This window comes from Pseudorasbora parva, chromosome 9 (assembly GCF_024679245.1).
Source record: "Pseudorasbora parva isolate DD20220531a chromosome 9, ASM2467924v1, whole genome shotgun sequence".
Taxonomy (NCBI): domain Eukaryota; kingdom Metazoa; phylum Chordata; class Actinopteri; order Cypriniformes; family Gobionidae; genus Pseudorasbora; species Pseudorasbora parva.
Window position 1 is genome coordinate 1,999,353 of NC_090180.1, and position 10,648 is coordinate 2,010,000.

At 37.6% G+C, this 10,648-nt stretch overlaps 1 protein-coding gene across 3 annotated transcripts in view; it reads right to left on the reverse strand.

The window, feature by feature from the left end:
- Nucleotides 1–1,583: 1,583 nt before the first annotated feature.
- The window catches only part of astn1 (astrotactin 1), a 423,229-nt gene continuing 414,164 nt past the window's right edge, over nt 1,584–10,648 (reverse strand). For all 3 annotated transcript variants that reach the window (XM_067453477.1, XM_067453479.1, XM_067453478.1), the window contains one exon: nt 1,584–2,380. In XM_067453477.1, coding sequence (XP_067309578.1) covers nt 2,143–2,380 — 238 coding nt within the window. In that variant the 3' untranslated portion in view covers nt 1,584–2,142. The remainder of the gene's footprint in view (nt 2,381–10,648) is intronic.

Here is a 10,648-nt window from a genome sequence, read left to right on the forward strand (position 1 = left end):
TTGTAAATGTCTGATGGTTAGTCTGGATCATTCCTCTGGGATCATCAGAGCCTCTGAATGTCACGTTTAAACTAAGAGAAACTGGTTGAGGACTCAAGTGCAGGGAATGGATTATTTATTTATAAACATAATACAAAAACAAAACCCATGAGAGGGAAATAATCAAACGCAAAATAACAAAAACCAACTTGTAACAGAACAACGGGAACAACAGGAGACGAAAGCCAACGTAACATTAACAACGTCTCAGCACAGGACAGAAAACGGAAGGAGATTAAATAGGAGACAAAAAAGACAGGTAACAAGGACAACAGGTAAGGGGAAATTAATTACTAATTAAATGACAAGGAGGAAGGGGGTCAAGACTGCAGACAGGAGCACACATGACAGAAATAACCTTTATTAAAACAAGATTTGGGAGGAGCATGATCAGATAAATAACAAAGGTGGAGAGTACTCAGCTAATCAAAGAAAGAGGTGTATAGATACGCAGCCGTCTTACCTCCATTTTGTTGAGAGTTTATCAGCATCCCTCCACCACCCCTTCTCCTCATTCTGCTCTTTTCTTTTTAGTTCTAAACCACTTACATATGGGGGTACTCTGGGTTTGGGCCAAATTCTGAGCTCGCAGCCCTCCACCGAACAGCACACCAAATACGCATTTAAATTTACTCTCTATAAATTATATGTAAGTATGAACTCGTGAAATGTGACATGTGCAGCACAGGACAAGACAGACATGTGACACTGAAGCCCTTCCTCTGAAACTGCATTGATTTGGACCTTCAACCGGTTCCCATTGAAGTCTAGCCTGTCAAGCCAGACCCACATCAAGATGTTTGGTCTGGAAACTCACCATTGGCAGCTCAATCCGAGGGGCGGATAAACGGCTGTCTGTCAAACTCCCTCTGCACGCGATAGGATAGCGCTACAACCAACCAGAGCAACGAAGGTGAAGCAGAGCTGAAAGATTAAACATTCGTCGTATCCGGTCGGCTAAACTCCGAACACATCTTCCCTTTTTAAGAATGACTTCAGTGCCGTTCTTTGTTCTTTTCTCAGAGAAAAGCTTAACTCAAGTCTTCCAGAGTCGCGGTCAAAGGCGATTCAAAAGACCGCCGTTCGCCAGTTTCTGTGTTTACTAGAAGCGCGCAAACGCAACTCGGCTTTTCCTCAAAAAACTCCCATTTCTTTTCGACTGAAGAAAGAAAGACATGAACATCTTGGATGAGATGGAGGTGAGGAAACCATCAGGAAATGTTCATTTTGAAGTGAACTGATCCCTTAAGACTGAAATACTATATTAAAATCTGTTTTCTGAATACATGCTATTGACCTTACTGAGAACAATCCATACAAGTTTCAGTTTCTGACATTCCAGTGAATTCCCCAAATCTCTGTTGACTTCTCCAATCTTTAGATCTGCTGCTATCCAATCAACAGCTGATGAATATAACCTAGTCCTGTCCTTTTCCCCCCTGATCATTTGTTTTACTTGGATGTACATCACAATTTAGAAGAAAAGATGCAACTATAATCTCATTACGGTCAAATTTCAGTTGAAAAAATGAAATAATCATTGATTGTATTTGGGCAATTTTATTTGGAATAGGAAAAAAACATGAACAAGACATGTTATTGTACACAACTTTAAAATGATTTCTCATAATACTGCTTATACTTAAAAAAACAAACAAAAAAAACATCTGTACAGTTTCTTGACCTCGCATACCTTAGTTAGAATACTACATTCAGCACATTAGTAATAGATTTAATAATTAATTCACATTTGCATTTGCTATAGCTCTTTCCATACCTATATGCACTACAGAGACAGACATTTTCAGCACATTAAGAAGATAAAGTTTAGGTTCTTGTGAAAAAGTCCTACCTATACAAGCTGGTGTATGCACTATTTGACAAAATACACCACTAGTTCTAAATGACACTTTAATGCAACTTTCCCTTGACTGTACACTGTACATGTGTATGTTCAAGCCCAAAGACAAGACACAATCAGGATGGACTGCTCCCGTTCCCACTTTCATCATTAAACGACCAACTAATGTCAAAACTGATTCTCTAGAGGGAAGCCCGTGTTTAGGTGCAACCCCTGACTCGTCCTTCTGTTGTCCCAATCGTTTAAAGTTCCTTGGGTTCTCCGTAATCATTGTACATAACGGAGAGCATCTGATCTTCACAGGCCTTGCGTAAGTCTTGGCCGAGGTTCACCCAGCTGAGCCCGAATGCTTTGGTATCTGTATAACGACAAGACAGATACTTGAGGGATGCTCTGCGCAAGCCAATTTTTGGTTCCTGGAGGAGACCCCGGCACCAACCGCTGAGTTCATCCAGCTGAGACAGAATCAATCCTGCTTTCCTGCAGATGCAAACACAAAGTGTAGAAGATTTAATGTAAAATAAGCTGTAAATAAGACGCTATTTCATATCAGATGTATGCTGAGGTTGCGTTTGCCTTGTATTAAATGTATGTGGACGTTGACAACGTGCTCCAAAAATGGACATACATGATATGCATGATCGACAGAGAAAAAAATATTGGAATGTGGTGACATGGGAGACAGGAAACCAACTGGAAAACTAGCTGAAGGAATTTTTTTGTGTGATGTGATTTCCTGCATTATGGTGCATTTGAGGTCATGCCCCTTGCCTATACCAATAAAAGAACTCAAACCAGTCAATACCAATAGTCTAATAAAAAAAGACAATATTAATTTAACTGCCATAGAAATCAACAGTTTCCCAGGTAATTCGCCTTATTCACCTGGCGGCCATTTTGAAAACTCTAACGCCGTTGTGGGGTACACAAACCCGGAAGTTGGACTCCGATACGGTACTAATCAGTAGCAGCATTCTGTGTCACTCACTTTCTGCCTGCTGTGTGCAACAAAATCATGTAATGCATCACTGATAATATGTTTATGTATATAGTTTTCTTTTGTTAATGTTTTTTAATGTTGCTCCTAATGTAATTTCTAATGTTCTGCCCTTTTCTGGTACGTTTTTCCATGCTTACAATATACAAGCAGGCCATTTGTATTACTCCATACCAATAAATGTACATAGTTACCTTTACAAACCTAGACCAGTATGCCTATCAATGATAGTTTCTGAATGACTTATTTCTTTCTGATGTTCTGACCAGTTGTAAAGTTATGAAAGACATCATCCATGTGTCATAAAATTGTACTTTATTCTTTAGATAAATGGACATTTTATTTTACATGTATGAAGATCCAGTAGCTTATACATACCATATCTCCCACATGTAAATTAACTGTATCAACTATAATACTGATCTGCCCACATTGACACTATATGATAATTAAAATAAGCTGATAACATCACCGTTTTCTCCAGAATGACTACAGCCGAATCAAATTTTGTTGCAGTATTGTCCTGTTTAACACCGTGAAGCTGCTTTGGAACAATCGGCATTGTAAAAGCGCTAAATAAAGCTGACTTGACATGTCCTGCTATTACTTGAGTCTTTCGAACTTCGTCTGCAGTAAAGTACAGAAATTACGACCAGGATCCCTTCTGATATGTTTTATCCACTCTCGACGTAGTTTCTTATCCTCTCCTCTGGGAAACGGTGAAAGGTTTGTCCTCTGTATGATTTTTTCCTGTGCGATAAGGTGCACTGGGGAACACAGAGAATCCGCGGCGCGAGAATTACCGGAAGTGGAAAGTGTACCCCTCAAGCTCCGTAGAACGTTCGAGGTGAATAAGGCGAATGATAATGAACAAGTTGCAAGTTTATTATGCTCCGTGTCCAGATAGAAAAAGTGCAAACGCAAAACGATAAATTATATTAGATATATGTTTCAGGTCTGTGTCCACGAGCTATCACACTTGTTTTAAACGGTAAAAGATTGCCAGCTAGTTAGCCAAGCCTTTCGATTGAACCACCCTCGGGAAAAGCTTCTCTTGTAGGTTTTCTCCTTTTCTCGCCCCTATTCCCTTCTGGCTTGTCTGGTCTGAGTTCTTTTACAAGGAGATTTTCTGCTAATGTTCTTCTTTCATAGCATTTTAACTTAATTTGGGGCAAGTTCAACTCCCACGACTACATTAGTTCTCCTCGACTTCGCCCGCGCCGCTGCCAGGCTGAATGAGGTTCAACTTCAGCAGTGCACTGCTCTAATCTCACAGCTACGGGCGATATTTTCAGTGCCCCAAAACCATACATTTCGACGACGATGATTGGTGAAATTTAACTTTTTTTGCGAAGCAACTGGAGAACCATTGGCTTCCATTACAGCACTGCAGGGCTGAGCGAACCGGAGCCCCGAAGACAGCCGATTGGCTACTGCAGCAACATGATCAACGTAACGGCGCTGAAAGTGAATGCAAATATCAGAGTGAGCTCTAAACACATTCTAAAGTAAGACCATTATTAGCATATAATTAATACACATTATGTTTCAAAATGAGAGATTAATAAAAAATCAATAATAATAAAAATAAAAACAGGCAGGCAGGTCGGCGGGAGGTCGGCGCCCCAGCACCCTCTATGGACGAGCCGCCGCTGCTATAGGTAAACCAAAGAACGGGAGACGCGGCTTTGTTGATTTGAATAAAGCCTTTCTGAAATCAAATGATCTTTGTGAAATGATTTTTGCAAGAAGAACATTTCCAACAAAAGATGATATAGAGTTAGTATATGTTCAAATAAATACAGATTTCCGAGCCCTATCACACGAAAATGCATATCAATAATACGAGTGCATGTGCAATGCCGTGGACTGGTATTGGCGTGCATATAGTACGAATTCTAATTAACCCACTGATGTCTCATATGGACTACTGTGATGATGTTTTTATTCCCTTTCTGGACATGGACAGTATAGTGTGCATACGCTTGCATACGCTCTCGGACTAAATATAAAATATCTTAAACTGTGTGTGAAGATGAACGGAGGTCTTATTGTCTTTATTGATCAGATGCTGCTGGAAAAGAATTCTGTCATCATTTACTCACCATTACATTCACTACCATGGTCGGGGAAAAAATAATATGGTAGTGAATGGTTTTTCTCTCTGCTTTGTTACAAACATTCTTCCAAATATCTTATTTTGTGTTCAGCAGAAGAAAGAAACTCATACAGGGTTGGAACAACTTGAGGGTGAGAGTAAATGATGACAGAATTTTAATTTTTGGGTGAACTATTCCTTTAAGATGTTTTTTGTTGAAAATCGCTACAGACTTGGCTGCTCGAATTGAGATCGGCAGGTCATTCCACCGGGTGGGAACGGTCCAGAAAAAGGTCAGTGAGAGAGACTTCATGCCTCTTTTGGATGGCACCACGAGGCGCTTGCAGAACGCAAGCTTCTGGAGGGTGTGTAAGTCAAGCGGGTTTAGGTTTATTCGGTGCAGAGCCGGTGGCTGCTTTGTGGGCGAGCACCAGTGCCTTGAATTTGTTGCGAGCGGCAATTGAAAGCCAGTAACAAATGCATATGTAACACATTTCAAGCAACTACACATTATTATTATTATTATTATTATTATTATTATTATTATTATTATTATTATTATTATTATTATTATTATTATTATTATTATTATTATTATTATTATTATTATTAGGGGCCAAACACCAAAGGTGCGTATACACTAGGGATGGGTATCGAAAATCGCAAAATTCAGCAGAAATGAGTGATTTGATAAAAAAAACAGGATTTTTTTTTCACTTATTATATATATATATATATATATATATATATATATATATATATATATATATATATATATATATATATATATATATATATATATATATATATATATATATATATATAAAGACATGTATAATGTTACAAAAGGGTTTTTATATAAAATAAATGGAGAACATTATTATTCATCTTAGGACGCCCCCCCCCCCCCCCCCCAAAAAAAAATCAAAATCAAATTTCCCATAAAGTTGATAATAAGAAATTTTCAGCATATTAAAATGATTTATGAAGGATCATGTGACTGAAAATGCAGCTTTGCCATCAAAAGAATACATTGCATTTTAAATAAAAGAGAAAATAATTTACACTAAACTACATTTACTTTTTTGTTTCTTTTTCTTTTTTTTTTTTTTGTCAGCTGGTTCCACTAACACTAACATTACACACACTTTTAAATATCAACAGAACATTAAACATTAAAAGGTCTCTCCATTTTCTCATCTCGGTAAAAGTGCATAAAACAGCACTTTATTTAAACATTTACACTCCAAATTCAGCCCCTTTGCAAAGCATGATGGGAAGTGAAGTCCTGTTTGATTGGATTACTTGATTGAAATAGTTATTTGAAAATAAAAACATCAAGTTATGCCAAAGAATAACGCTTTTAGGTCAATATAACATGAAGCAATCACATTTGAACCAGAAACCTGATATAATGGTGTTGAATCGAGATGAACTGCTTAAATAAAGTGAACAGCGTCATACAATAATTTTTTGAGCGTGTACTAATCTTTCACAATTTTACGTTTTAAGTACTTTTTCTTTCAAATGTATTATTACAGTTTGTTCATTATCTTGTTCATTAACTTGTTTATTAATCTCATATCTAATTTGATGCCATAATTGTAATATTTGTTTTATTTAATCGAACTAATCTTAGTATAAACGCACATCTCATTCCTTTTTCCGCAAGTGATGTGCAAGTTACTATGTTCTGCTAAAAGACATTGTGATATTCATAGTTTTTATAATATTGCTGTTATGCAATGCTCTTGACACCGGCTTGAAATGTTTCTTCCTAAAGTGGTTTAAACATTAAGCATTCCTGTCGGTTTATCCATTCGGAGAATGCCCACCTCACAAGCGGCTGCAGAGCATGAGACTGAAAGATTGATGGGAGACGCCGATATAATAAATATAAACTGCAGGCGATGGCCATATTCAGCTCAAACACAGTCTTCTGTCTGCACCCCTTAAACGACGCTCTTCAAAATCTGGACTGAGGAGATTGATCATAAATCAAGGCTGTGGTGTTTTTTTTTTTATCAAACTCTAATGGCAAAGCCTTTAAAAACGAACATTTTCCCGTCAAGAATCTTTTGAGGTAACAGAACCGGGAGTCAAGGTTAAGTACCTGTGATTTCTATTAGCGACGGTCACTTGAGAGGACGTTTAATGAGTATGTGTGAATGCCACGGAGCGCCAATATCCTTCGCAAAAGACAAAAAGCTGAAATGCGACACCAGGGGTACGGAAAGAGCGCCTCATTCCTAAATCATAGCTTCACTCCAAACCCCTGCCAAACCAGAAGCTCAACACTCTACTGTATAAACACCAAAACCCGAATCTGTGTGGACCAACCAGGCTTTGAGGTAGTTAAGCGCATTTTTAAGTGTTTACGATTAAAATGTGGCTTAAAACGATCGCACAGTTACATTTTTTTGCCGTTTGTTGAGGTTCAACACGACATATTTACTTCAGCTTCCACTTATTTCACAACATATAATAATGTAATTGTAATGATCCCCAGCATATTAAAAATATTCCCATCTGCTGTAGAGATGCTGTCATTTACATCACTCTTTTGAATGTATTTGTGTTTTTAATATCTTGCCACATTTCAGTGGTTGTAGGAATTTGGATGTTTATTTGCTTAAAACAAAACCCTGTGGTTTGTTATCCTTAATTTTTTCAAGAAAGTCAGTTTTGGTCTCCAAATAGCAACGGTTGTCACCATAAATCCCAGCATGTATGGAAGTGGAAAATGGCCTCTAATTTCCAAGGTACGTTCTCAACCTCTTGGCCTCTGCCAGTCTCTCTCTCTCTCTCTCTCTCTCTCTCTCTCTCTCTCTCTCTCTCTCTCTCTCTCTCTCTCTCTCTCTCTCTCTCTCTCTCTCTCTCTCTAAGATGAAATATCTTGCAATGGTCTTGGAGGAAACAATCAGCTGCATTCCAGCCACAGTAACACACCGACCCACCTTCCATTACATCCATTAGAGAGAGAGAGAGAGAGAGAGAGAGAGAGAGTGAGATAGAGAGAGAGAGAGAGAGAGAGAGAGAGAGAGAGAGAGAGAGAGAGAGAGAGAGAGAGAGAGAGAGAGAGAGAGCGCATTGATCTCCAATGAAAACAAAGAAAATACTTCCACCAATTAAAGCGTGAGTCAGTCCAACCAATCGGCCCAGCAATTAGGAGTGAGTCACAAAACAACCAGAATGATATCTTAAAAAGAAAGAAAACATAGGAAATATAGTAATTTTTTAATCCGTTTTGTTCCAAGCCAGGACTGGTTTATTAACTGACTGGGACTAGTTTAGTCAGAATAATATTGTATTATGACTACAATGTAAAAAAAAAAAAAAAAAAAAAAAAAAAAAAAAAAACAGTTATCTGGTTGCATTAAAAAATTTATTTCATTGAAAATAAAAAAATTGAGTTAATACAATGAACATTTTTGGAGAATCAGCAGCCTTTGTTCAAATATTATTAAAAGATGTTGTAAGTATATAGGGCAATTGTGTGTTTTTTGTGATGACGCAGCCAAAGTGTAATATTTTCATGATTTATCACATTTTTATGTGGTTCAGATACAATAATATTTAGAGTTATATTTATTAAAACCAATTTCCTTCATTGTATCAACTCAAATTTTTCATTTAAATAAACTCAAAATTTTAAGGCAACCAGGTTACTTACTTTTTTAAGTTAAACCAACAATTTTTTGTTTTTTGTTTTTACAGTGTGTAGTTAATACAAAATGCATTTAAATGAAGAAAACCCAGTGAACCAACATGTTTTCACGCCACGCTTGAAATGCTGGTGTCAGAGAGTTATACTCACGGGACACTATAGTTATTCACAATCACCAAAGTTCATTATTTGCATGCGTTTTAAAGCCTTGCCGGTTAAACGTTTCATTGTAACGTTTTACAAGAGCTGAGCACACACTAAAGCCTGTCAAACACGCGAGATTACTGGACTAAGTGTCTTACTGCGCTAATACTGTCAAACACACACAAGGTTAACATATAAACACAGTCGTAAAATCGTGTGTGTCTGTATATGAGATGCGAGCAGGTCGAAAACACTTGTTCTTAAAGGGACAGTTCACCTCTAAAATGATGTTAATAAAACAACAAAAGACAAAGAGAAAATCACTCACTGCTCTGGAATAAAAAACAATAAAAAATTGTTTTAATACAGTAGCTTTTAATCATTGTATGTTGTATATTGAAGACGGTATGTAGTTTTAATTTTAGCCTAAATTTATTTGTTAAATTTCGTAAATGCTGCTGTACATCTAAGAGCTGCCACTGTAAATCTTTATATATATATATATATATATATATATATATATATATATATATATATATATATATATATATATTATACAATACACTAGGAATGTGTACAAGGTTGTTTTTTTAAGTAAAGTTTTAAGTTTAAATAAGATTTTTCAAGTCTTTTAAGTAAAATAAAGAAATAGTATTGCAATAAAAAACATTTTCTCCTTAACTGCTTTCTGTTCCTGTCGCCTAAGAATAGAATAGCTGAATAAAACGGACCGAACAGAAAACCGTAGATAAAAACGGAGGAATGAATTGAACAGTGGACTAACTGTATTGTAGCATCCCTAGTGGCTACAAAGAAAACGAGCACTCATTTTGGTCATAGTTTGTCTTGAAAAATGAAGATAATTTGACGGCTGTTGAAGGAGAAGTCATACTGATGATAGTGCGCCAAATCTTCTGACCCTGACAGAATTTTGTCTGAGGTAAAAATTTGATTGTATCGGTCGTTGATTGGCTGCTGGTGAACATTTTTGCACAATTGAATCAAATCGTGGCCAAAATTGCACCCGGCTTAAATTGAGAACTCCAACATGTGATATAATGGCAAAATTATAACCCAATTATGATCATCATGATGGTAACATTCCCATACCCCAGGCGCTAAAGAGGTGCCTTGTGTTTTAAGAAGTGATGCCGAAGTGTCAATAATGTGACGAGTTGGGAGTGAGAACGTGTTGCTTGAACTGCATTCCTTCTGTATTGAAGACTTAGAAACACATTATCTTTGTTTATTCTTCCTTGATATGCCTTAAAAAAAATGCCGTATGGACGTAATGCGATTGGAAATTACGCATATGAGTTGTTTGAAAGGCAGATGCCGTGGAGATAATGGCCCATCTCCCCAGACCTCCACTTGAACGGCTTATCTGATGTCTAAATGCTTGCGCAACATTTCATGAAACTGGGTCGATCGCAGGGGCATGATCACACGCTCCCATCACTGTGCAAATATCTGGATGAATGAATATACCGTCCTTCAGATGAGACGTTAAACCGAGGTCCTGGCTCTCTGTGGTCGTTAAAAATCCCATGGCACTTCTCGTAAAAGAGTAGGGCTGTAACCCCGGTGTCCTGGCCAAATTCCCTCAACTGGCCCTTATCAATCATGGCCTCCTAATAATACCCATCCACTGAAATTGGCTCTATCACCCTCTCTCCTCTCCACCTATCGCTGGTGTGTGGTGAGCGCACTGGCGCCGTTCTACTGTGGCTGCCGTCGCATCATCCAAGTGGATGCTGCACACTGGTGGTGTTTGAGGAGAGACCCCTGACATGAGTGTAAAGCGCTTTGGGTGTACAGTAGTACATATGAAAGCGCTATATA